The sequence below is a fragment of the Trachurus japonicus genome, chromosome 6 (assembly GCF_045865225.1).
Source record: "Trachurus japonicus isolate A0001 chromosome 6, Traja_1.0".
NCBI lineage: Eukaryota > Metazoa > Chordata > Actinopteri > Carangiformes > Carangidae > Trachurus > Trachurus japonicus.
Genome location: NC_140912.1, coordinates 30,780,046 through 30,807,587, shown reverse-complemented (window position 1 = coordinate 30,807,587; position 27,542 = coordinate 30,780,046). Strand labels below are relative to the sequence as shown.

The following is a 27,542-nucleotide window of genomic DNA, read 5'->3' as shown; positions in this document are numbered from 1 at the left end:
ACTAGCCCATTGATACCAGCCGTCACTGGTGAGACCAACATTTATCTCCTAAAAAGAATTTAACCAGCCGGTGGTAAACCTCTAAAAACCTACGGGTAGGTTAACTAGCGATCATTTTCTCGGCCGGGATCGACGACAGAGGTAGGCTGACCGAGCATGTCTAAACAGTTACTTTATCGCTTGAAAAAATATTAAAAGTTAATAAAGTGCATAATAACAGCGTTACAGAAGGGAATAAAACAGCTTTTCGGCTGTTTTACAGCTATTGTGTCATGAGGTGGGATCTCTGGTCGTAAATAGTCGCAAGTCCGTCACTGACCAATCAGCAGTCATTAGAATGCTAGCGTTTTATGGCCAACAACAGCCTAACCTGTTCGAAATCGAAAGGACAAAACTTCTCAACATTTTCACTTTACCTTTACCTATACCTATAATCCATATTGATTTTGCAGAAAATACAACAGTATTTGCGATTTTCTGCACTCACCCGCAAGCACTCCTAGTGGAATTCTCGTGGAACTGCAACCAAGTTCGATACAATGGGGCTTGTGGAGAGTGGTAAGGCTCGTCAATAGACTGGCTCTGGCAGTATTCAAACTCCAGACATTATAAGTGGATTAAATGTTGACTGGGAGTCGTGTCAGTGCAAATATGACGATCGATAATGATTTAACAGGCGAGATTCAGCTGCAGTGTCCGAGGGATCGACAGTAGTCAGCTGTTGTTAAGTTACGTCCATAGACTGTAGCTGTAGGCTACATAGCGGTCTGTCTCGGTACAGGTAGAGCGGTGGGAGTATGACATCATCGTTTCACACACTCGCCGCTCTTCTAAAGGTAACGCTAAGCCTTCATTTAATGTATTTTGCCCGCCGTGGCACTGTTTATAACACTTAAAGCTGAGTGGGGTTTTGTCGTGTCTGAATTTATGCTGCATCTAGCTGTGTGGTTTAGTAGCAGTTCTTTCAGTGATGCGCAATGGCTGCGTGCGTAAAAGAGAGATGAGAGGCACAGTGAGAGAGAGAGAGAGAGAGAGAGAGGGCTGTAACTTTCAGACAACGCCAGTGCACTATGCGGTGCGGTGCCTATGTGAAAACGTGCTCATTTGGATGTTTTGGTATAACACACGGATAAGCATGTTGATTGTTTACAGAAAACTGATGTCATCATCACGTATTTACGTTGTATTCAGATGTTGAGTGGCAGAAAGTGACGATATGCTCTGACGCCGACTCTGCTCCGGAGCATTCTTTGTTCAATTTGTTTGGACTTGATATGAATTAAAAATGAATTAAAATTGAATGCTATTGAATATGTCATTATTATCATAAAAAAAATTTAAGTGACCGGTAAAAATAGATTATGACGGAATTTTTATGACCCTGTCAGTCAAAATGACCGGCGACAAAAAAGTCTAGCGCAACCTCTGCCTGGAACTCACCTAGGAATTTGAAACTGTCAACTTTCTCCTTGTCAATGTGCAACTCAGTGTGAGGTGTGTTCTTGTTTTTCCTGAAGTCAATGATTATTTCTTTGGTTTTCGTTGTGTTAAAGCAGATATCAGTGGCACGGCCGTTTCGGCTAATGCTGTGTTCAAGGCAGGCTTTTGAAACCGTAAGTTACAGCTTCAAGTCACAACTACGACTTGGTAGCGTTCCAGGTAACCCGTAGCTCGTGTTTTTACCGTCCTGTTGTCTGTGAAAGTTCCCTATAACGGCCACTCGTAACTTCCGACCCGTGAACTCGTACCAGATCGAACTGGTATGACTTCACAGGAAGGAAAAACACAAAGTACGAGTTTCCTTGAACGCACCATGAGTTAGCAGCCCCCGCCCTTGTCAGGCATCAATTGGTCCTCGTGCTACGTCACCACATTCACGCGCATCCCTTGGCTGCACACACAGCCCTTCATGCCGTTCTCTCCCCTCATTGGATAACACTTGTATCCCACAAGGAAAATTTTCTCCTCGGGTTACAGCAGAGCAGAGTGACGGAGAGACTCGTGTTTAGGCTGAAATACTTCATGTAAGTGATTGCTGACGGAAAATAGGACTATTTAGGACTTATATTAACAAAAACATTCCACTGATATCTGCTTTAAGTTTGAGGTCGTTTTCCTTACACCAGTGGTTCCCAAACTTTTTTGTCTTGCGTACCCCCTGAGCCGTTTTGCCATACCACAAGTACCCCCTCCCTCATACGTGTTGATGATTCTCCAAAAGTGGTCATAACTTAACACAACCGATTAAGATATGAAAATCATTTCAATTTCTCTCTTCAATTTGTACAAAGACATTTTACGCATATTCTCCTGCATTTTAGTTGTTTCTGGCTGTTGTGGTGTTTGTTGTGGTCAAATGTGTCTTCACAGAGTTGTAGGATTGTCACATTTCAAACTCAATGCCAATACCCAGGAAAATATTGAATATGACATCATATTCAACACAGCAGCAGTGCCTCCCAGCTTATTATTGTTCCATTATTTTATTTTTATTATAATCAAAGGGACTTATAACAGATGTTTGTTTTTGTTTTTTTAATTAAATGAAAAGCTAACTAAGAGTTGTGCAATTCCAGCGTGTTGCTATTGTTTCATTACAACAATGCATCTCCTCTCCTCTGACGGGCGGGGCTCCCCCCCTCCCTCCTCCCTCACAACACACACACGTGCACGCAGACAGCGGAGAAAAAGAGAGGAGACGAGAGAGGAGTGTTGCCGTTTATATCGCCGTTTTAAACTCTTACGGCTAAATTCACCCTACGTGTGTCTAGTTCTGTGTAACTCTGTTACTTACTCAGGTCCAAACGCTCTGGACGCTGCCTGCTCTGCTCTCCTCTGCTCTGCCTGTCGAGTGCGCGCGTGTCGGGCGCTGTGGGGGCGCGCTGTTAATATCGATACTTTTAGAAATCAGTAATGTATCCAGATGCGCCGTTTTGCATCGATACTTTTGACAACTATACAAAGCTGTGCTACAGGTTGTTGTCTTCTGGGGGGAACTAGTTGTGGCGCACGTACAATTTCAGTAATGGGCTTATGAAGTGACTTGGAATATCTACTTACTGTAGCCTATCATCTTGGTAATAAATTAATTAATGTTTCTACGTACCCCCTGCAATGCGCTCACGTACCCCTAGGGGTACGCGTACCACACTTTGGGAACCACTGCCTTACACCAAGCAGACAGTGTCCAGACCTCCTCCCTGGGCAGTGATTTCGTCTCGTCTTCGTCTCGTTTTCGTCATGAAAAAAAAGTTGTTGACAAATATATTTCGTCTAGTCTCGTCTGACGAAATTAACACTGATGATTACCAACCATAACTTTAAACCAGCTGCAGCTGAAATGTTTCCTGATACACTATGACACTGATATCATCATGAGGAGAAACTCCTGATCCCAGTAGTTCAACAATGTGAAAGCTGCGCAGCTTTCAAACACTCAAAGATTTTGGCTTCAGCATAAACTGAGTTGGGACGAGTCAGACTGTGACAGATGACGTCAGTTGAGTGGGTGGAGCTTCACTGTGGCCGACACCACCTTTGGATATGGTCTGAGTGATTAGATCTGATGTCATCAATACATCAATCACCTGTGACAGATGTTAATACCAGGTGTGACCAGGTGTGAACGGGGCCATAGAAAATGTTCCAGCTCCTCCTCCTCTATCAGACAGTGTGTGTGGCTGCAGCAGCCTCTCCATACCTGAGAGAGTCCAGTCTCCAGTCTGGATCCTCCAGTCTAGCAGACAGCAGCTTCACTCCTGAGGCTCCTGGATGATTGAAGCTCAGGTCCAGCTCTCTCAGATGGGAGGGGTTGGAGCTCAGAGCTGAGGCCAGAGAAGCACAGCCTTCCTCTGTGACCAGACATCCTGACAGACTGAACACACACAACAACACACAGGAAACCACTGTCAACACCTGGAGGTGTGTTCCATTTAGGCCTGCACGATATCAGGAAAATGTGCGATGACACTGTTCAGTATTGCGATGACGATATAACTTGCGATAAATAATAAAACATTCAGGTGTGCTGCATTAAAGGGCAACTTCGGTTTTTTTCAACCTGGGCCCTGTTTTCCTATGTTTTTCTGTATATGTGAGTGATGGATAACACTTTTATTGAGGTGGCTGCAGTATTGAGCCCGGCAGGCAGCCTGCAGCCCAGCTAACGCTCTTACATGGGGCAAGTGGCTCCCGTCAAAGTTCGCGGTATAAACAGGCATTTTTTTCAAATTGACAGGCTCAGATAGTTACAATGAGTGTCCGACAACATACCAGACCCTGTGGTCGGCACGGCCTCGCTGAAATTGTCTGCCGCTGCGCTGGAATCTTGATTGAAACTCAATGTAGGCTACGGTATGGAAGCTCAGCGGCGCTGTTTTCAACTGGTTCAACTCGACCGCAGCAGGAGGGGTGTGTTTGATTTCAGCTCCGGGCCAGACCGCAAGATGCCGTTGATGCGCGGCTTGCTTGTGTACCTGCGGGGGCGGGGCTCATTGGGGCCATGGATGTATTATAGATTGGGGCTCATAGACTCCGCTCCGTTCAAACCTGGTGCTGAGTGTAAACACACCCCACCGGCACAGAGCGTGAAGAGAGAGAGAAGGAGACGGAGACGGAGAGCTGCAGCTACAAAGGTGGCTGTTTAACCCGGATAGATCTCCATGGTAATTTATTATTTATGTTCAGAGTTTCATCCTAAAATCAGCTGTAAAAACGCGGATGTTACACTATTACAGCTGGCGGCACCTTTACCTTGCAGTGGATGTGGATCAGGACGGGGCGTTTGACCGGAGGGAGAGATACGTATCCCTGCGGCCGCCTCAACCCAAATTTTGGCCAGAAAAAACCCTGAATACGTTAATTTCTCCTTTCTAGTATGTTGTCGGACATTCATTGTAACTATCTGAGCCTGTCAGTTTGAAAAAAAATGCTTGTTTACGGCGAACTTTGACGGGAGCCACTTGCCCCATGCAAGAGCATCAGCTGGGCTGCAGGCTGCCTGCCCGGCTCAATACTGGAGCCACCTCAAAAAAAATATTATCCATCACTCACATCTACAGAAAAACATATGAAAACAGGGCCCAGGTTGAAAAAAACCGAAGTTGCCCTTTAACCATACAGTTCCTGTGTCTCTCTGAAAACAACCTAAACACGCTGTAGTAGATACTGTAGTGGTGGCGCTGTAACGCTGCCACACAAATACACCACAAACAGAGAAGAAGGGTGGAAAACTTGTGATGCTGTAAACAAACTCCAAACATTATAAGCCGACTAAACACAAGTTGTGCAAGTACAAATATGTTGATCGATGCTGCGTGGATGTATTTCAGGCGCGGTATGTGAGGGACCTGACAGAAGTCCGCCACTGTTGTTGTTGTTACTAGGGCTGCCCCCAAATAGTTGACAAAGCACTGATCGACCAAAATCAACATGACTGAACTGTGTATGAAACGCTATAGGGCTTTTAATTTGAAGGGCCAGATACAGGAAGTGTGACACTCGCTGTCAGTTTTTTTTTGTTGTTGTTGTGGTTACACGGCACTGCCGGTCTCTCTCTCTTTTTTTTTTTCTTTTTCAAAAACGACTTTTTCCGTTGTATTGTTGTTACAGAGCTTTCTGGTTTGGAGACTCTGCATGAAAGCATGTGTCACTGCTGTTTTCGGGTTATTAGCGATTAGCGGATGAGCCCCGTCCCAAAGCACTGTGTCACGGAGCAGATCCATGGTCGTCTCCGCTGCAGTCAGACACCCACCGCTCCAAGCAGCTGACCCCCCACCCCACCCGTCTTATACGGCCTGAGCTCAGTCACTTAACCCCCTCATCTACTGTGTTTATTGGTGATAAACAGGCGTACTGCCTGTAATAACTGTAAAACCAGACTGGCGTGTTGAATCTCAGACCTAACACAGCCGGACTTGCGAACATTTCCTCAACCCGACCGCGGGCAAAAAGGAAAAAGAAAGCCAGTAGCAACACTGGTTGTTAACATTAATCATTGGTTTAAAAACTGTGTGATGTGTGCGTGTCGACTGGGAGTCCGACCGCGGGGGGATGAATACAAAGTACTAATCGCATTTCAGGCAACCTTACGCGATGTGTCTATTGTGCATGTCGACATCGCAATGATGATGGAAATACGTTTTATCGGGCAGCCCTAGTTCAAGTGTCATCAAACAAACAGCTGGACGGATCCTCACCTGAGAGTTTCCAGTGTACAGTGTGGACTCTCCAGTCCACCAGACAGCAGCTTCACTCCTGAGTCCTGAAGGTTGTTGTTACTCAGGTCCAGCTCTCTCAGATGGGAGGGGTTGGAGCTCAGAGCTGAGGCCAGAGAAGCACAGCCTTCCTCTGTGATCAGACATCCTGACAGACTGAACACACACAACAACACACAGGAAACCACTGTCAACACCTGGAGATGTGTTCAAAGGCTCTATTTTCCTGGCACAACTCAGGGGGGCGCAGCGAGGCGAACCCTGGCGCAGCCGGTGCAGTGGTATTTTCCTCCAGTGCAACAACGTGCGCAGCGGATTTGGTAAATTGGCAGACTGCTGTTCGCCGAGATGGGGTGGTCGCGCAGCAGGGGGAGGTGTCGACAGATTCAACTTGGCGCAGTGACAATTTGTTGCCAGAAGGCTGCGCTGAGAGTGCGCCGAAAGCTCGCCAGCTCCAACCTGGTCTACTCTCAGCGCAAGGCGAAGCGCAGCCAGCGCAGTGGTAATTTGACTGCCCAGAGCGCAGTGCCCACACGTCACCAAGACCTCACAGGCAGGTTTCCACAGTTCCAGGCACATTTAAATGCAATAAACAATCACAACAACCCCTATTTATTGTAACTATCTGAATCAGCACATACACGTATATCTATATCGATTGTCCCGTCACACTGATGACAGATCAAAGGCTGTCGGCATGCGTAATGGAAACTCAGCCTGACTGGATTAACACAGATGAAACCAGGGAGGGACTGGGACTAAAAAGCAGCCGTGGATGTCCCAAGAGCAGGACAGTGAGGGTGAATGACTGCATGTCGCTGCTGTGTTGACACTACACACTGTGCCGTTGCGATGATCCGCTATATTTATTTATTTACTTATTGATTTATTAGCGGGCGAGCGGCCGCATCGTCACGCGACCATAACAAATAAAACTTAAAACAAATAAACTATCATCTCTCACAGCAAACCACAATCAGCCTCGGCATCAGATAGTGAGCAGATATTCACATTTCCCCTCTCAGGTAAATTCTAAAGAAAAAAGAAAAAGAGAGACGCTATGTGATGCCTCCTTTACGCACACCTGTTTATGTTGTGATGTGTGCACACGGGTTTAAATATAGGTTACTAAATATGAGTGTCTTTATTAATGGAAAAGAGGTGTGTGTGTGTATGTATGTGTGTTTGCTTGTTTTCTTACTGGGCAACAGCTCTCAATATGTCAGAGCAAACCTGGATAACATCAGTAACCTCCTCCCTCCAAGACTACTTTTGCATCATCAGCCCGTGAGGTCTGTTCGCGTGACCATATATTCGGACACTGCGAGCTTGGACCGGGCCAGAACATCAGTTTCCTCCTGGGAGAAGTTTGGCCTTCTAACGCTGCTGTCTCCTTCATCCATGGTGAAATGAAACTTGCAGTGCGCCTCGCGCGCGGCAGATTTAAAGGCGAGGAGAGGAGCTCATTTGATTGGTGATGATCTGACTCGGCTGTGTTAAATCCGCTCCACGCCTTCTCCCCGCCCTCTATGCCACTTGCGCCGGTGGGAGGGAAGGAGGCGGGATGCGCTTCGCCGTGCATTGAAGGAAAATTGCAAACTTCTCCTGGACACGCCCCGTTGGCGAGGCGAACGCGAAGCGCAGGGGAGATCCGCCACGCCTGCACCTAGTCTACGAAAATAGAGCCCAAGTGTCATCAAATAAACAGCTGGATGGATCCTCACCTGAGAGTCTCCAGTGTACAGTGTGGACTCTCCAGTCCACCAGACAGCAGCTTCACTCCTGAGTCCTGAAGGTTGTTGTTACTCAGGTCCAACTCTCTCAGATGGGAGGGGTTGGAGCTCAGAGCTGAGGCCAGAGAAGCACAGCCTTCCTCTGTGATCAGACATCCTGACAGACTGAACACACACAACAACACACAGGAAACCACTGTCAACACCTGCTGCTGTGTTCAAGTGTCATCAGATAAACAGCTTGATGGATCCTCACCTGAGAGTCTCCAGTCTACAGTGTGGACTCTCCAGTCCACCAGACAGCAGCTTCACTCCTGAGTCCTGCAGGTCGTTGTTACTCAGGTCAAGCTCTCTCAGATGGGAGGGGTTGGAGCTCAGAGCTGAGGCCAGAGAAGCACAGCCTTCCTCTGAGATCAGACATCCTGACAGACTGAACACACACAGGAAACCACTGTCAACACCTGGAGGTGTGTTCAAGTGTCATCAGATAAACAGCTTGATGGATCCTCACCTGAGAGTCTCCAGTCTACAGTGTGGACTCTTCAGTCCACCAGACAGCAGCTTCACTCCTGAGTCCTGAAGGTTGTTGTTACTCAGATTCAGGTGTCTCAGATGGGAGGGGTTGGAGCTCAGAGCTGAGGCCAGAGAAGCACAGCCTTCCTCTGTGATCAGACATCCTGACAGACTGAACATACACAACAACACACAGGAAACCACTGTCAACACCTGCTGCTGTGTTCAAGTGTCATCAGATAAATAGCTTGATGGATCCTCACCTGAGAGTCTCCGTTCCACAGTGTGGACTCTCCAGTCCAGCAGACAGAAGCTTCACTCCTGAGTCCTGCAGGTTGTTGTTACTGAGGTCCAGCTCTCTCAGATGGGAGGGGTTGGAGCTCAGAGCTGAGGCCAGAGAAGCACATCCTTCCTCTGAGATCAGACATCCTGACAGACTGAACACACACGACAACACACAGGAAAACACTGTAAACACCTGGAGATGTGTTGAAGTGTAATCAGATAAACAGCTTGATGGATCGTCACCTGACAGTCTCCAGTGTACAGTGTGGACTCTCCAGTCCACCAGACAGCAGCTTCACTCCTGAGTCCTGAAGGTTGTTGTTACTCAGGTCCAGGTGTCTCAGACTAGAGGACTGGGAGCTGAGGACTGAGGACAGAGCTTCACAGCTTCTCTCTGAGAAGTTACAGCTGCTCAGTCTGAGGAGATAATCAGGCGAATTAAAGAAGAAAGGAATTTATTTTCTGTCCTGTTGAAAACACAGACCGGTCATTATATAATGATGAATAAATCCAACTATCTCTACACTTACAGAGCTTTGTTAGAGGCTTTGACCACTTGCAGCAGCCTCAGAAGAGCCTCCTCTGAAGCAGAGTATTTCCTCAAGTCAAACTCATCGAGATCTTCTCCTGATGACAGTAAGATGAAGACCAGAGCCGACCATTGAGCAGGAGACAGTTTGTCTGTGGAGAGATGTCCTGATCTCAGAGACTTTTGGATCTCCGCCACTAGAGAACGATCATTCAGTTCATTCAGACAGTGGAACAGGTTGATGCTTTTCTCTGCAGAGGGAGTCTCTTCAATCTTCTTCTTGATGTACTGGACTGTTTCCTGATTGGACCGTGAGTTACTTCCTGCCTGACTCATCAGACCTCGTAGGAGAGTCTGATTGGTCTTCAGTGAAAGACCCAGGAGGAAGCGGAGGAACAAGTCCAGGTGTCCATTTGGGCTCTGTAAGGCCTCGTCCACAGCATTCTGGTAGAAAGGTGTAGATGTGTCTCTAAACACTTGAGACCACCGAGATGTTTGTTGTTGTGACATCAGGTTGAGTCCAGAGTTGATGAAGGTCAGATGGACATGAAGAGCAGCCAGAAATTCCTGAACACTCAGATGGACGAAGCAGAACACCTTGTCCTGGTACAGGCCTCTCTCCTCTCTAAAGATCTGTGTGAACACTCCTGAGTACACTGAGGCTGCTCTGATATCGATGCCACACTCTGTCAGGTCTGATTCATAGAAGATCAGGTTTCCTTTTTGCAGCTGCTCAAAAGCCAGTTTTCCCAGAGACTCAATCATCTTCCTGTTCTTTTTACTCCAGTGTGCATCTGTTTCAGCTCCTCCATCATACTTGACCTTCTTCAGTTTTAGATAAACCACCAGGAAGTGGATGTACATCTCAGTCAGGGTCTTGGGCAGCTCTCCTCCCTCTCTGGTCTTCAACAGCTCCTCCAGAACTGTAGCAGTGATCCAGCAGAAGACTGGGATGTGGCACATGATGTGGAGGCTTCGTGATGTCTTGATGTGGGAGATGATCTCTCTGGCCTGCTCCTCATCTCTGAACCTCTTCCTGAAGTACTCCTCCTTCTGTGGGTCAGTGAACCCTCTGACCTCTGTCACCATGTCAACACACTGAGGAGGGATCTGATTGGCTGCTGCAGGTCGTGTGGTTATCCAGAGGTGAGCAGAGGGAAGCAGTTTCCCCCTGATGAGGTTGGTCAGCAGCACGTCCACTGAGGTGGACTCTGTAACATCAGTCAGGATCTCAGTGTTGTGGAAGTCCAGAGGAAGTCGACACTCGTCCAGACCGTCAAAGATGAAGACGACCTGGAACTGATCAAACCTGCAGATTCCTGCTTCTTTGGTTTCAGCGAAGAAGTGATGAACAAGTTCCACCAAGCTGAACTTTTTCTCTTTCAGCACATTCAGTTCTCTGAAGGTGAAGGGAAATGTGAAGTGTATGTCCTGGTTGGTTTTGTCTTCAGCCCAGTCCAGAGTGAACTTCTGTGTTAAGACTGTTTTCCCAATGCCAGCCACTCCCTTTGTCATCACTGTTCTGATTGGTCGGTCCCTTCCAAGCGGGGCTTTAAAGATGTCTCCTTGTCTGATGGTTGTTTCTGGTCTGTCTGGTTTCCTTGAAGCTGTTTCTATCTGTCTGACCTCATGTTCATCATTGACCCCTCCAGCCCCTCCCTCTGTGATGTAGAGCTCTGTGTAGATCTGGTTCAGAAGGGTTTGGTTTCCTGCTTTAGAGATCCCCTCAAACACACACTGGAACTTCTTCTTCAGGTCAGATTTGAGTTTACGTTGACAAACTGCAGCAAAATGTTCTGAATGAAAACACAAGAAACCAGACCAATATGAAAATATAAGATGCTAATTTCTCTACATAACAATTACATGAACATGTTCCCCTCCATGTGATGATGTAAGTGAATGTCTCATTTCTCCATCATGATGAATCTTTACAGAAATCCTCTTACTGCTCTGCAGACGCTCAGCCAGCTCCTCCTGCTTCCTGCTACTCAGGAGCTTCACTGTGATCTTCACTAACGCCTCTCTGATGCTCCTCTGCTCTTCATCCTCACTGTCCACCACCTCCTCATCCTCCCTCTGAGTCCCTGAGGCTTCTGGGTGATCTGGACTCAGAAGCTTGTGGATCTTCTTCAGCTCGTTCTTCACAAAAGTCACCATGTTGTCCTCCAGCAGCTGGAACAGAAACTCTATGAGTGACAGCATCAAACTAAAACCTGACAGACTGACAATCCACTGGTGCCAAAGTGCAGCATGGAGATGATTGTGAACACAACAGATGTAACAGCAGCTGTTGGACATGTACCCACCATAAACATGGAGTCCAGGTGTGTTTGATGCTGCTGGGCAGACTGAGCACTGGGAACCTCTGAGCTCTCCTGGTCCACTCTGTGGACGAATCAGTGTCAAGTGAACATCAGTACAGAGAGATAATACAAGATGGACTTTATATGTCCCCTGAGGATGTCCACAACAGACAGAGACACTTTGATTTCAGACCTGGTCCAACAACACGTTGTACAAACTGGTTCATTTCTACAATAACCTGAGTCCGTCAGTTACAGCTTACATCTGATCAGCTGATCCACGTCCTACTTTAAAGTCAGCACCTAAGCCCTTTGACCAGTCACTCTTTAAAGACAGACAGCTGGGTTCAGGAGAGTCTGGTCTCTGCTGCTGGATCCTGAAACAACAACACAACTGATGTTAAATAGTTTTAGAAAAACAGAAAAAAAAAGAAAAGAACACAACAAGTCCTAAAAACACAAAGTTTGTTTTGTTTCCTTATTCCTGTAAATAAAATCTGTAAACAATGATGATGAGGGATTTTTTCACCTCAGAAATTGTCATTTATCTTTTTGTTTTGTTCTGTAGATCAATAGCTGTGTTTACATGCGCAAAATTTCTTAATCAGATTAAAAATTTGAGGGATCGGAAAATCCGAATCCACTGTTTACATGGGCGCAAAATCAAATAATCCGATCATGACGTGCGTACGACCAAGGTACGTTTTATCAGTCTGTTTTCTGGGAATAATTGACATAAGGAGAAACCAGAAACAAGCCGTTTTTTCGTTTTGGAAAAAAAAAACGGAAATCAAAATTTCAGTTCGTTTTCTCGTTTTTGGTTCTTATTTAACAAAACAAATTTACCACTCAATATTTTGTTTCCGTGGGTGGGCGGGTCCTCTGATTGGCTAGTGTGCTTCCTTGCCCTGTGCCCTTCAAAATAAAAGTTCCTCAATTTGATAATGTCGACAAAAATATTACTGTAGGCTAGGCTACAGACACTAGCAGACATAGAGGACCCCATCACCCACAGTCAAGACTGACACGGCTTCAAATAACAATAATAGTAGGCTATTCATAATGAAAATGAGAACTTATGAAGTAGCCTAGTTGAAGTAAACCCACATTAGGTTCTCAAATCAGCTGCCACTCTGCAGGGACGGCGCGTGTCATAAGCCGTTGGAGACAAACATGTACACAAGCAGGGAAGTTGGTGCCTGGGCCCGGCGGAGAATTAATGCTCATTTGCTCATTTATTTGCTCAAACGTGGAGCCATATGTGATCATAATGATGATGAGAAAATAAAACACATTAAAGCAGATATCATCGGCACGGCCGTTTCGGCTAATGCTGTGTTCAAGGCAGGCTTTTGAAACCGTAAGTTACAGCTTCAAGTCACAACTACGACTTGGTAGCGTTCCAGGTAACCCGTAGCTCGTGTTTTTACCGTCCTGTTGTCTGTGAAAGTTCCCTATAACGGCCACTCGTAACTTCCGACCCGTGAACTCGTACCAGATCGAACTGGTATGACTTCACAGGAAGGAAAAACACAAAGTACGAGTTTCCTTGAACGCACCATGAGTTAGCAGCCCCCGCCCTTGTCAGGCATCAATTGGTCCTCGTGCTACGTCACCACATTCACGCGCATCCCTTGGCTGCACACACAGCCCTTCATGCCGTTCTCTCCCCTCATTGGATAACACTTGTATCCCACAAGGAAAATTTTCTCCTCGGGTTACAGCAGAGCAGAGTGACGGAGAGACTCGTGTTTAGGCTGAAATACTTCATGTAAGTGATTGCTGACGGAAAATAGGACTATTTAGGACTTATATTAACAAAAACATTCCACTGATATCTGCTTTAACTAACCTAAACTGAGATTCGAACCCACTAGCGGATGATTCTGCTTGCTGAGGAAGCTGTTCTATCAGGGGAGCTAATGCACTCATGTGTCTTACTGATCACCGACCCGCTACTCCAGCTGACACGCAGCGTCTGGACATCGTGCTGCTGTCGTGTCTTCAACCTAAAAACTTATCTTTATACATTTTTTCGTTGAGTAAAAATCCTCTCTGAATTATGGAACTGATAAGAATAATTTCTTAAATGCTTGTATGGAAGTTGAAACTTCTGTAGGCTGTGTGTTTCTGCCTCCGCTTAGCCGTGGCTGCAGCGAGCGAGGAAAATCACAACCTTAGATGTCTTAGGGTATCAGATATTATTATAGGCTATTCTTATATTTAAGCAACATCCAGTCAGGCCGTGATATAGGCTCACAGGGGTGGACTGGGACAATAATTCAGGTCGGCAATTTTACCAGTAAACAAATGTTCCTTAAAAAACAACTAATGTCCATATTTTAGCTCTACTCTAAAACAAATAAAACAACAAGTGATTATCCAAGGTCACCCAGATAATTGAGATGTCCCACCGCTGTGAAACAATCAGTCTGAATCAATCTGATACGGTTTAGCAGTCCCCCTCTCCATTCACTCTACCTGTAGCCTAAAACAGCGCCACTCTCCATTGCAGCTACATTGTGGTCAAATGTGGAATTGTCCCAAAATCGTTTGACCTGCAATTCAGTGCTATGTTTCCACCTAGTGGCTACATTTGTCACTTACTTCAAAGGAGGTTAAATCGAAAGCAACTGGACTTAGTTATTTGTCTAGGAAGACGTTTCACCTCTCATCCAAGAGGCTCACCGGCCCATTTGTCACTTACATTTCACGCGTTGCGTGAATCTCGCTCCCCGCGAGTGAAATGGCCACTTTGAAGTAGTACCGTCCTACTGTATACTGTACAGTCTTTGTCACTGTACAGAGTAGACACAGAGTAGACACTCTGTACTCACTATAGCCTATAGGCACACCCCTCGCTTTCAATAATACACACGATATGTTGTGAGCCTCCATCGTAGTAAAGCCCTCAGATCTACTCTTCATGTAATAACTGCGCCACCTTGTGGCTAAACATCAACTAGGCTACACTGAAGTCATCATAACTTCATAAGTTCTCATTTTCATTATGAATAGCCTACTATTATTGTTATTTGAAGCCGTGTCAGTCTTGACTGTGGGTGATGGGGTCCTCTATGTCTGCTAGTGTCTGTAGCCTAGCCTACAGTAATATTTTTGTCGACATTATCAAATTGAGGAACTTTTATTTTGAAGGGCACAGGGCAAGGAAGCACACTAGCCAATCAGAGGACCCGCCCACCCACGGAAACAAAATATTGAGTGGTAAATTCGTTTTGTTAGATAAGAACCAAAAACGAGAAAACAAACTGAAATTTTGATTTCCGTTTTTTTTTTCCAAAACGAAAAAACGAAAAAACGGCTTGTTTCTGGTTTCTCCTTATGTCAATTATTCCCAGAAAACAGACTGATAAAACGTACCTTGGTCGCGTACACATGCACCGAGCTTTATTCAGAATAACAGCATTTTGACATGCGCAGAGCTGTGTTTTTCCCTAAAACAGCAGAAGAAGAGTTGTACTTCCTGTACTACTGTAAACAAACCAATGAACGCAGAAGTGGCTCAATTTATCCCATTCAGTAGGTTGGACCTGCGCCAGATTTTAAGAGCTGTTGCTGTACTCCTATATCGTTATTAAGCAGACTCAGCAACGTGTACTACTGTTCCTGCAATTGATACATCTCACCAGACCCATGAAAAGTGCGGATGTGAACACGCCATATCCCGCCCTCTATACACCCAAACACAACCATATGGTCAATGCAAAACAGCGCGTGCATATTAATTAGCCATGTGCGCTCTGGAAATTTGTGGAGTTACGTCAGTGGAAGACGGTGAAGACAACGGACAGAGAGCGGGGAAAGAAGCGGGACTACTCTGAAAACAAGATACACGGCAATATCGGGTCGGTAGGCTACTACTCGCTCTCTTTTTTCTCTCCTCTCGTCAGCTCCAAACTCACTCGTCCACCTCGTTAACTCAGGTGACAGAATAACAAGTCTCAGTAGATCCGTGTGCGCTGCTGCCAGTGTGTTTTTAAACTTAGCGGGTTTGATTCCTGTCGGACGTCACACTAGAGTGTGTAAAAGCAAAAATTAATAGGCTAAATAAATAAGAACCGAGTAGAACCGTGTACAGCCATGTCGCTAGTGGGAAAGGACGTGATCGGAATAAGTGTTTACATGGACGTCGTTCGGAATAACGATCGGCATAAACCACCCCTCTCGATCCGAACAGAATTTCTTTCGGATCGAGCCGAATCCGATCAGAATCTTCCAATTGACGTGTTTACATGACACATTTTTATTCGGATCAGCCCTTTATTCCGCATATTTGTGTCCATGTAAACGCACCTAATGTTTCTCAAAGTGGAGTCTCCCACCCCCAGGGGTCCTTGAGTGGGTCTCCAACTTTTTCTTGAAAATTTTACCACTTTCTCTAGAATTTGCAACCTTTTTTTTTTTTTTTAAGAAATTAGATCAATTTTACCAACTTTTTTTTTTACTTTTTATTTCTCTATAATCTCATGCCATTGGCCCTAATATGAACATATATTGACCAAAAAAGTAAGGTTCTTTAGTCTCAGAACAAATATTTGTGTATTTCTTTTATTTTATTTTTGCTTCAAAATTTTGTCCAATGGGGGTCCGTGGTCTAATTTGTGTCAATTTAGGGGTCCTTGATGTGAAAAAGTCTGAGAACCACTGCTGTAGATGAGTTGAAGTTTCTATCTTTACCTGAGTTTTGCTCGTTCACTCTCTCAGTATTTATGGACGTTTGTTCGTCTGCTCCTGTAAAAAGCAGCTGCTGAGATTCTGCTTCAGCTCCTGTAACTGATCTGATCCTCCGTCTCTGCTCTCTGTGTCTGACGTCACTCTGAACTCACTAGAAATCACTGATCGGCCCCTCGCCCTGTTGCACACCTCAAAGCTGCCACCAGGAGGCGACTTGATGCAGCCAACATCACCATGTTCCTTCTACCAGGTGGAAACAAGACCATGAACATTTAGAGCAAATGAAAAGATGATTTTAACCCAGTGGTTACTTCCTGTTTTAAGTAGAAGGTGCTGACACATTTCCTGTTGCTACTGGGCTGCACTGTGAGAATTACTGAATATTAACATGTGGATGTTCAGGGACTCTTTACTGCAGCTGGACAATGTGTGTCTGAGTTGTAACTCTTTTTGACTCAACAGGAAGAACGTTCAACAGAAAGTCAAAAGCTTTGAAATTTAGTTTTGTCTTACATCGGATCAGCTGATCCACATCCTCCTTTGAAGTCAGCACCTAAGCCCTTTGACTTGTTGCTCTTTAAAGACAGACAGCTGGGTTCAGGAGAGTCTGGTCTCTGCTGCTGGATCCTGAAACAACAACACAACTGATAAATGTGCATGTTGGAGAAAAACTGATGAAAAATATCTTCAATCTTTTTATAAACACAACAACTGACTTTTAGAGAGAAAAGTCTGACAGTTTTAATTCTGACCTTTGACCTCTGGTCTGGTCCTGATGTCCCCCACACAGAGTGGTTTTAGAGGGAGGGGCTCCCTCCTCTCTGTCCTCTGTCCTCTCTACACTTGAAGCTGTAATTTACGGTTTCAAAAGCTTGCCTGGAACGCAGCATTAGCCAAAACGCCCGGATCGCTTACTTCTGCTTTAATTTGTTTTAGTACCCTAACACCCTCAAAGTCGTGTCTACTTGTCTATTTTCTATTTACAACATTCATATGCTGAGGTCACATCCACATCAGCTCACACACACTTTGTAGCTTCACCTGCAGAGGAAACACACATCATTCATGTGCACAGCAGCTCACATGTCCATCATGTCTCCAGCTGCTCCTCCACTGATCGGCTCTTCTTCTCTGCTTCATATCAGTGTCAGCTGAATGCAGTCACACAGCAGTGAGGAAGAGGAAGCTGCCATCAGCTGCTGTACTTCTACTATCAGTCCACTAGATGGCGTCATGAAGCTGCAGTGAAGTGAAGAGCAGCCCAGCAACATGATCCATGGACGACTGTTTCCATCCACTGACACACACAAGGACTGAGATCCACTGAGTTGACACAGTCTCAGGGAAGTAAAGTATAGTAATATAAAGTAATATAAAGCAATAAACAATTAATGAGTGTTTTGGTTTTGGTTTTAAATAAACTGCAACAGTAATGTGCAACAACTACTTTAAGTGCAACAACAACAATTAGGGATTTTTGTCATTATGCAGGAATTCTCTGGGGATTGACAGAAGTTACGCACAATAGATTAAAAAAAAAAAAAAAAAAGTTTATTGCTTTTTGGGGCCCAAGTAACTATGAGGTCTATAGTCTTTGGCTGGCTGAGTGGAGCTGCACACGAATAACCACTCTGTGTTCAACTACTGACCATCGACTCTCTCTGCTTCTGCTCTTCTACCTACAATATCCACGCAACATGGCAGTTCTGTCGGTCCAGACTTTACAGTTACAGCTCTGACTCAGCTACAGTAACATTATGATAACAACAACTCAACGAAAGGTTGAAAAGCAGAGAACTCAGGTAACGACAGGTGTTAATGAGGAAAACATTCAAACTGTTCACCTTACCTTCACATGAGAAAATAAACTGCGACACAACTGCTGGTTCTTCTTTTGTGTTTTATGGCAGTTTTGTTTCCCATTTCGGGGAACAACTGCTGGTTCAAAAGTGGAAGTGGGGGAGGGGTTGTCACATGATGATGAGAGACTGGTGTTTTTACTGCTGTTTATTTCTACCACTGAACCATAAATGTTTAAAATGAAATGATTGATCTTCAGTTTGCCGCTTGTCACAAGAACATGTGTGTATTTCCCCTATGTGTTGTTGTTATGTTGTCAGGACCGTCAGCAGGGGGCGACACTGATCCACTGCAGCAGGGACAACACCCACACTAGAAAAACTGTAAAGTACAGACTCATGTTTCTATGTTGTACCAGACGGCTGCATTGTATAGGGTAAGCAGCAATAATGAGCTGACTCGTGTTTTTGGTATGATTATATTGTACAAGGTCACTGCTGTTTTTTTGTGCTCTGTTTTAGTTTGAAAGCATGTTGTGGGCAAAATAAAATCCTTTTCATTGCATTAAAAAAAGTTCCTATAAAACCATCTGTAAATGATAGTAAATTGTTTTGAGCTGTCATCTCAGCCTTCCTTTGTCTTGTCTGCTGATTTCCCCTTTTTTTCTCACTCAAGTGCCTGTAAAGGTCAGTGTATTACTGCCATCTAGTGGTCAGTTTTCTTGTCAAGGGAGCGGGGTATAAAATGGAGGAGGCCACTGTCACCTGTAAGCTCTTCCTGTGCGCATCACCACCATCCTCCCTTTGTTCTCCCCTGGCTGGCTCAGCGTTTGTGCTGCTGGCTTTCTTTGGACCATGTTCGTGGCTCTTTGAGTGAGTTTTCTTTGTTGAATTATTTGTAATCTTTGTGTTGGTGCAGGTTCCCTTATAGTTCGGTCTTGTTTTGTTATTAGGAGACAGACAGTAGAGACGGCACCTTCCATCCTCTATTAGCCCCTTGGTTTGTGGAACAAGGTGTGTATCTGAATTTTGGGCTATTACTTTATTTTTGATGTCTTGTTTTATTTTTTGTTTTGGGGTGATGCCGTTCACATTTTATTTTAATTCCTTAAATAAGGTTTTAGTAATATTGTAATGGGTTAATAAAATGTAGTAATGTGATGTGTAATGTGTAAAATGTAAACCTTTTTTTTATAGTAATAAATTGGGTGCTTTTTGAATCTGTGTTGGGGAAATTCTAGTTTTTTTTTCACGGTGCTACACCAAGGCAATAAACTCATGCACCCGTACGGAACTCTCCGCCTCCTTTCTTTGGGAACCAAGGGCCGCTACACCATCTGAGGGGAAAACATGAAGAAGAGAAGAGTGGAGGGACTGCAGGTGTTCACACTCCTTTATCTTAAAATCACTTGTAAAAGCCTCTGTCAGGGGGAGAGAACAAAATCATTAACTTTGTATAAATGACAAGAGGTGGTGTGATATGTTCATACAGCCTATGTGGGAATGACAAAATAAAGAGGTAGATGAACCTTTTCCTTTTATCAATGTAAAGACCAAATGTGCTTGAGATCAGTTTTCAGATCAGATAAATCCTACCAGCACAATTATTTTGTGGCGTCCTCCTCTAGCTTTACCTCCTACCAGCAAACTAGCAACCAGCCACACATCCTCAGATTATTAGAAATATTACTTTTGGTTGCTTGCAAAAATAAATAAATCAATGAAAACAACAACTTCTTCACAGCTGCTTGTAGATATTTTTATTCACTGCAATTGTATGATTATTTAGGGGGTTATATCAGTTATATTAGCTGGATTTCATTACGCCCATAATAAATTCCAGTATGTGTGTAGCTGATGACAGCATCAGTAGCTACAGAAGCTGGCAGAGGTCATGTCAGGACTCAGCATCTCAGCCACTGGTTTGTGAACTGGGTGATGATGTGGTAAAGGGATAGTCCAACATTCTGGCAAATTCTCCTATCACCATAATCCCTATAGTCATAGCAGTAGGTTCATTACCTTTAATTATCGGTGCATGTTGTTTTGAGATCAGCGGGGCAGAGACGTGAGCTGCTCAGTGACACAATCCAACAACTCCACAACGCTCTGGTGGATAAGTTGGGACCTGCACATTCACCAAGCTATGAAATAATCATGTATAATTATGTAACATTACGACACATGAAGCAAATACTTGGAACTACTTGTGCTTTTGAAATCCCTCCGCCCAGCAGCCAAAACGACTCGTACCCGCTGTCACCTGCTACAGTCAGACCTGCCAAATAAAAAACATGGTCTTCAACATGAGTTCATGTTTATTTCATATTTTATTGTGTCAGATTGAAACCATACAACCATGTAGTGTAGTCGAACAGGAATGTGCACGGCCAATCAAATCCCAAACAATCCATGAACCAATCAATGATCACTAACGAAAATGAATTCATGAGTGTTAATTGGCTCCAGTTTCCAAGAAACAGCAGTTAAGTAATAATTATAGAAATATATCATAAAAACAATCTCAGTCTCAACGTCAAGATAAATATAAATCTACAAAAGTCATGAACTCAGCGTCATGGTAACAGAAAAATCATTAGCTGGTAGGATGAGTAGCTGATGGTTTTTGTGCTGCAAGAAATGCACATTACATATAAAACTGATTCAAATTGTTTTATTTGATTCAGTAAAACCACAAAGAAAAAAAATCGCATGTAATTCATTCTATTCAGCGTCTCTACAAAATCATGTTTGTTTCCAGTTGTGTTTATTGTTGTGTCTGTTTACCTGTGACCAGCTCACAAACAGCCTGTAAAGTTGAACATGAACAATGAATTTGTTTAAAATGTGTTTTTCTCCTCAGTGACGCTGGCGGCTCAGAGACTTTTAGCTTCGCGATATTAGGCCTCGTCCTTCATCAGCAGCTGAGTAAAAGTCACCATGGTTTTTGTCCTGTAATAATCAACGCTTCCATCTTTAAAGGAAGAGGAAGAAGTTTACAAGAATCATTGAGAAGAGTTTAAAAAATTTAATCCATGAATGTGAAAACGTGAGTGAGAGACAGAGACAGACATGTAGAGACTGAACTGTCTGTTCAACAGTGAGAAGGTTTCTGTGACAGGAGGAGACTCTGATTCACTCAACACAGAGACACTGAGGAACCAGAACAGAGTCTAAACCCAGGATACAGAGGTTGAGTGAAGGTGGTGTTGAAGGTGTAGAGGTGGATCAGTGAGTCAGAGGAGACTCTGTAGAAGGACAGAGAGCCAGCAGGACAGTCCACATACACTGCTACTCTGTTAGAGACAGAGGAGGAGGAGGAGGAGGAGGAGGAGGAGGAGGAGGAGGAGGAGGAGATGTCTGTCCCACTGCCATTGTGCCAGACGTAGTAACGACCATCAGAGCAGTTCAGACTCCAGGACTGATCGTTCAGTCCAAACACACTGTCTCTACTGTTTCCTTTCCCTCTGATTCCTCTGTAACTCACTGATATTTCAACCCGTCCTCTCCACTCGACCTCCCAGTAGCAGCGACCAGTCAGACCAGTTGAACACAGCAGCTGAGGCCACTGGTCAAATCTGTCTGGATGATCAGGATATGACTGATGCTCCTCCACACGTGTCGCCTTCCTGTTGTTGTCAGACAGTTTGATGTTTGTGTTCACTGTGTTTGTGTCGATTGTGAGTCGACAGGAATCTGATGGAGAGAACAAGACACAGCTGCAGTTATTGATCATGTGATCAGTTATTGACAGTTTGATGAAGACTCTGAATGACGTCAGTGATGTGACAGTGTGAAGATGGTTGAATGTGCTGCTCAAAGTAAAAACACGCTTACACTTCCCCGGACCGAATTGGGCTCCAGCAGGCTGCACCCTGAAAGGAGGAGGGGGGTCAGAGCAGCACGTTCTCTGTCAGCATGCACACATGGACATTACATGGCTCTCACACACACACTGTTTTATCACTGTGTTCACATGGAGGCTGGTATGTATGGATGAACACTGAGCACAGAGAAGAAGGAGCTGGAGTCTTTATCTAGTGATGATACAGAGCAGGAGGAGACGAGGAGGAAACACTTCATCATGTGTTTTCTCCATGTGATGTCACTTCAGTGTCAGACACACACTTTCACTCTCTGACTCTCAAGCTGCAAAACACACGTCACAGCAAATAAGATGAAGACACAACAGGTGGAGAAGAAGAAGAGTGCAGCTGTGGATGGTTTCAGTGTTTGTTAGAGCTCAGTGAAACAGTGAGTTTAGTGAGAAACACTGAGTGTGAACACAACAACTTGTGTTAGTTTGAAGAAAACTCCCCAGGAAGCTGAAGAATGAGGCTGTGAGCAGGTTTCCACAGGAGCCACAGCAGCAGTGAGTGGATGAAGGAGCTCTAATAGAAACCATCTGATCACAGTGACAGGACGGATCAGGATCTCATGATCAATGACTCTGTTCTTCTCTGCTCTTCACACAGATCAGCTGCAACACACTGACTCACTGAGATCAGTCACATCATGTGGAACAAAGCAGCCGTCCTCAGGACCAGTCCTGAGCTCCATCAAACCTGTCCACACATTTTTACTGGACTTGAAGTCAGAGTCCAGAGGAAGCAGAGAAACTGTAGAGCAGAGAGAACCAGGCTCAGCTCAGAGCACATGGACTCAGACAGGAAGTGAAGCTCCAGCTGCTGCAGACTTTCATTAAGGAGCCACTTTGTGGCTTCATCTGATCTGGAGTCAGACGTGTTTGATCACACACACATTCAACCTCAAACATTGATTATTACTAGAGATGGTGCCAATCGATTGGCAACTAATCGGATCGGGCTGATATGATAAAAAAACAAAAAACTATTTTTATTTGAAGTATCGTGATCCGATCACATTATACATACAGCAGGGTTTCCCTGCTGCATCCACGCATGCAGACAGTAAAATAAGGCTGCCTGTATCACAATTGTGTATAATAGCCTAATTGATCATGTAAAGCATAAACGAGAGGGAGCGAGCGTCTCTCTCCCTCTTTCTCTCTCTCTGCGTGTGTGTGACTGGCAGCATAGACAGCTGCATCACAATGAAGCCCAATAGCGGCATTTGCTGGGATTAAAGTTCCGTCGCAACAACGGATTTCGAACTGAAGTCAAGCCAGCCCACACTTTGAAATCCTTGGTCAAGCCAGCCCACACGTTGTTTTAAGGTGCGCGCATATACGGCACATTACGGCAAGAGCTAGAAAGTGCCCGTAAAATGAAAGCAACGCCCCCGAAACGTCTGATGTGGCATTTCAAAATAAAAGCCAGCCTTTCAAAATAAAAGCCTTGAACACTGCATTTATGTACATTTACTGCTAGTTATTACTGTACCATTCCACTTCAGACTGATAGTACTCGACCTGAAGATGACATCCAGAAAAAATCAGACCAATCTGATGTGGAATTTCAGAATAAAAGCCCTCTGAACTTTAATATTTTGAAGTATTTTGTGTACATTTACAGTATCATTAAAAAAAACTGCTAGTTATTACTGTACCATTCCACTTCAGACTGATAGTACTCGACCTGAAGATGACACCCAGAAAAAATCAGACCAATCTGATGTGGAATTTCAGAATAAAAGCCCTCTGTACTTTAATATTTTGAAGTATTTTGTGCACATTTACAGTATCATTTTTTTTTTAACTGCTAGTTATTACTGTACCATTCCACTTCAGACTGATAGTACTCGACCTGAAGATGACACTCAGAAAAAATCAGACCAATCTGATGTGGAATTTCAGAATAAAAGCCCTCTGAACTTCGATATTTTGAAGTATTTTGTGTACATTTACAGTATCATTAAAAAAAGAACTGCTAGTTATTACTGTACCATTCCACGTCATACTGATAGTACTCGACCTGAAGATGATACCCAGAAAATATCAGACCAATCTGATGTGGAATTTCAGAATAAAAGCCCTCTGAACTTTGATTTTTTTGTGTACATTTACAGTATCTTTTTTTTTAAAAAACGCTAGTTATTACTGTACCATTCCACTTCAGACTGATAGTACTCGACCTGAAGATGATACCCAGAAAAAATCAGACCAATCTGATGTGAAATTTCAGAATAAAAACATTCTGGTACAGTAATAACTAGCAGTTTTAAAAAAATGATTCTGTAAATGTACACAAAATGCTTCAAAATATCAAAGTTCAGAGGGCTTTTATTCTGAAATTCCACATCAGATTGGTCTGATTTTTTCTGGGTATCATCTTCAGGTCGAATACTATCAGTCTGAAGTGGAATGGTACAGTAATAACTAGCATTTATTTTTTCTTAAAATAATACTGTAAATGTACACAAATGCAGTGTATTTTGAAAGGCTGGCTTTTATTTTGAAATGCAACATCAGACGTTTCCGGGGCGTTGCTTTCATTTTACGGGCACTTTCTCGCTCTTGCCGTAATTAGTCCAGTCATTTTATGAGAAAAGGTTAAACAAATTGCAACAGAAGCAAACTCATCTGATTTTGTATCCTCAGCATGTCCTGAGTGAGGGAAAAAAAGCCCCGAAGAATCCCATTAGGGGAAAGTTTCGAAAAACACCCAAATATATCCCATTTATACGCATATAAAAAAAAAAATTCACGTGAATAGGGTAAAATTCTTAACCTTTAGATATCTCCATGAAAATTACTGAGTTGATTACTTACATTAAGACAAACAAAAAATGTATTACAAGTTTTTTGAAATTCTTTGTTAACATGAGCAAATTTGCATAAATTCCACCGTTTTGACGGCACATGTATATATGAAGTTGCTGTGGTTGTACCAACATGAAAATTGGAATGAGTTGACTCCATCGGTCAACCGACAAGTTGACCACTTTAAATTTCAAGATGACTGCAATTTTTCAAGACAGACACATCCTTAGTAAAGCAGGTATGACATGCTCCGTCTCTATTAATGCTCATGGGTAGCCTAAATTGGTTCCATTCCTTTTTTAACTGTAATATCATATTACAGTTAAAAAATGTCTTGTTCAATCTCGTTAACATATTATATGTTAACAAGATTGAACAAGACATTTTCACCTGCTCTACTCAATGTTTAGATCAGGTGTTGTATGTATGCAAATTAGCCATACGTAATTGGATTATGCACTGTTGGCTCATGTCATACCTGCTCTACTAAGGATGTGTCTGTCTTGAAAAATTGCAGTCATCTTGAAATTTAAAGTGGTCAACTTGTCGGTTGACCGATGGAGTCAACTCATTCCAATTTTCATGCCGGTACCACCACAGCAACTTCATATATACATGTGCCGTCAAAACGGTGGAATTTATGCAAATGTGTACAAATGTATGCAAATGTATAAAAATTTATGCAAATTTGCTCATGTTAACAAAAAAATTCAAAAAACTTGTAATACATTTTTTGTTTGTCTTATTGTAAGTAATCAACTCAGTAATTTTCATGGAGATATCTAAAGGTTAAAAATGTTACCCTATACACGTGAAAATTTTTTTTTATATGCGTATAAATGGGATATGAGGGACGGCACATGTATATATGAAGTTGCTGTGGTTGTACCAACATGAAAATTGGAATGAGTTGACTCCATCGGTCAACCGACAAGTTGACCACTTTAAATTTCAAGATGACTGCAATTTTTCAAGACAGACACATCCTTAGTAAAGCAGGTATGACATGCTCCGTCTCTATTAATGCTCATGGGTAGCCTAAATTGGTTCCATTCCTTTTTTAACTGTAATATCATATTACAGTTAAAAAATGTCTTGTTCAATCTCGTTAACATATTATATGTTAACAAGATTGAACAAGACATTTTCACCTGCTCTACTCAATGTTTAGATCAGGTGTTGTATGTATGCAAATTAGCCATACGTAATTGGATTATGCACTGTTGGCTCATGTCATACCTGCTCTACTAAGGATGTGTCTGTCTTGAAAAATTGCAGTCATCTTGAAATTTAAAGTGGTCAACTTGTCGGTTGACCGATGGAGTCAACTCATTCCAATTTTCATGCCGGTACCACCACAGCAACTTCATATATACATGTGCCGTCAAAACGGTGGAATTTATGCAAATGTATACAAATGTATGCAAATGTATAAAAATTTATGCAAATTTGCTCATGTTAACAAAAAATTTCAAAAAACTTGTAATACATTTTTTGTTTGTCTTATTGTAAGTAATCAACTCAGTAATTTTCATGGAGATATCTAAAGGTTAAAAATGTTACCCTATACAGTGGCGCCGCCAGGATTCAATTTCAATGTACGCACAGAAACGGCAAATAGGCTGCAACAATTTTTTTTTCGGGGGGGGGGGGGGGGGGGGGAGGGTCGCTGTGCCCATCATGCCACGTAGCAATGGGACTTGTCATAATATACTGCACAACTGAAAATATTGTTGCGACCCCGCAGTAATGTTGTTGTGATGTTTAAGTTGTGTGATTCCTGACTGACTGTGAATGTGTACGGGCAGGTAGGGTATGGTTGGATGATAAACTGAGGGGCCGGGGTGAGTGTGAGGAAGACAGTGTGTGTAGGTGAGTGAGGAGGAGCAGAGGAAAAAGTGAGAGAGCTGTCAGATAAGTTTGTGTTATGTTGTTGTAGTTACGTCGGGTCGGACGCTACAATATCAATAACAACATGTGCTTAACATCGACGTCGGACGCGAAATAGCCGCGGAGCGGAGCCAGTTTCCTTTCGGTGCCGTTAACCGACTGTGCCAGATGCGCCAGAGCGCGCACCTCTGTGCCAGGCTCGCGCTCTGCAGCGGTTTGTGTTGATTCATCTTAACAGAGCGCGTGAGAGATTAACACACACAGGCTACACACATACGGGTTACACATACCCACAGACACACAGCTGATGGGCCGAGGCTCCCCCAGTGGGGGCTCAACCTGGAATCGGCACTTATGAGTCCATAATCGCGGTGCAGACGAGTGAGTTTGGAGCTAGAGAGGAGAGACCTTCATTATCGCTGCTCTGCTGCGTGTTTGTGATCGTGGGTTTGGATCTCTCTCTTTTTTTTTTTTAAATGCCTGGAAAAGGCTCAACTGTCTTTTTGACATTTCTATACTGGACCGGGCGTAATCATCACATAGCGGTAGTGTAATAGGCGCCAGAAATCAAAAAGAGACAGATGACATGATGTAAACGACAATCACTGGCTTTTACGTTAGGCTTCCACTGATTAGTTTAACAATCAATGAACTCAGCACGTTTAGCCTGTTACAAACAACAAGCGTCTTTATCACACCCGCTCAAAATAAACAAAATTGCTTCTTTTTTTTTCCACCTATGAAAAAAATTGTACGCACAGTGCGTACAGGATTCCGGCTGGCGGCGCCACTGACCCTATACACGTGAAATTTTTTTTTTATATGCGTATAAATGGGATATGTTTGGGTGTTTTTCAAAACTTTCCCCTAATGGGATTCTTCGGAGCTTTTTTTC

At 43.7% G+C, this 27,542-nt stretch overlaps 3 protein-coding genes across 3 annotated transcripts in view; all 3 read right to left on the bottom strand.

Moving 5' to 3' along the window:
• Window positions 1-27,542, bottom strand: part of LOC146986424 (protein NLRC3-like) — a 478,141-nt gene that overhangs the window by 267,414 nt on the left and 183,185 nt on the right. Inside the window, exons 5-9 of the mRNA XM_085780211.1 lie at window positions 11,585-11,663; window positions 11,225-11,450; window positions 9,277-11,071; window positions 8,990-9,163; window positions 8,460-8,633 (exon numbers count right to left, since the gene is read on the bottom strand). Of these exons, the coding sequence (XP_085636337.1) occupies window positions 8,460-8,633; window positions 8,990-9,163; window positions 9,277-11,071; window positions 11,225-11,450; window positions 11,585-11,663 (2,448 nt within the window). The remainder of the gene's footprint in view (window positions 1-8,459; window positions 8,634-8,989; window positions 9,164-9,276; window positions 11,072-11,224; window positions 11,451-11,584; window positions 11,664-27,542) is intronic.
• On the bottom strand, window positions 3,664-8,432 carry LOC146986435 (uncharacterized). The gene is made up of 5 exons (XM_085780357.1): window positions 8,410-8,432; window positions 8,205-8,378; window positions 7,940-8,113; window positions 6,198-6,371; window positions 3,664-3,874 (listed from the first exon to the last, which is right to left on the bottom strand). The coding sequence occupies exons 1-5, from the start codon at window positions 8,430-8,432 to the stop codon at window positions 3,664-3,666; spliced, it is 756 nt and encodes a 251-aa protein (XP_085636483.1).
• Window positions 20,890-27,542, bottom strand: part of LOC146986434 (protein NLRC3-like) — a 28,372-nt gene continuing 21,719 nt past the window's right edge. Inside the window, exons 10-11 of the mRNA XM_085780209.1 lie at window positions 21,913-21,950; window positions 20,890-21,771 (exon numbers count right to left, since the gene is read on the bottom strand). Coding sequence (XP_085636335.1) covers window positions 21,215-21,771; window positions 21,913-21,950 — 595 coding nt within the window. The 3' untranslated portion in view covers window positions 20,890-21,214. The remainder of the gene's footprint in view (window positions 21,772-21,912; window positions 21,951-27,542) is intronic.

Excerpts from the sequence above, each read along its gene's own strand:
- LOC146986435 (XM_085780357.1), bottom strand. The coding sequence starts at position 8,432 with ATGACACTTGAACACACCTCCAG. Across the intron at positions 8,379-8,409 it reads ACACTTGAACACACCTCCAG|TCTGTCAGGATGTCTGATCT; the intron begins GTGTTGACAGTG and ends GTGTGTGTTCAG. Across the intron at positions 8,114-8,204 it reads TGTAGACTGGAGACTCTCAG|TCTGTCAGGATGTCTGATCA; the intron begins GTGAGGATCCAT and ends GTGTGTGTTCAG.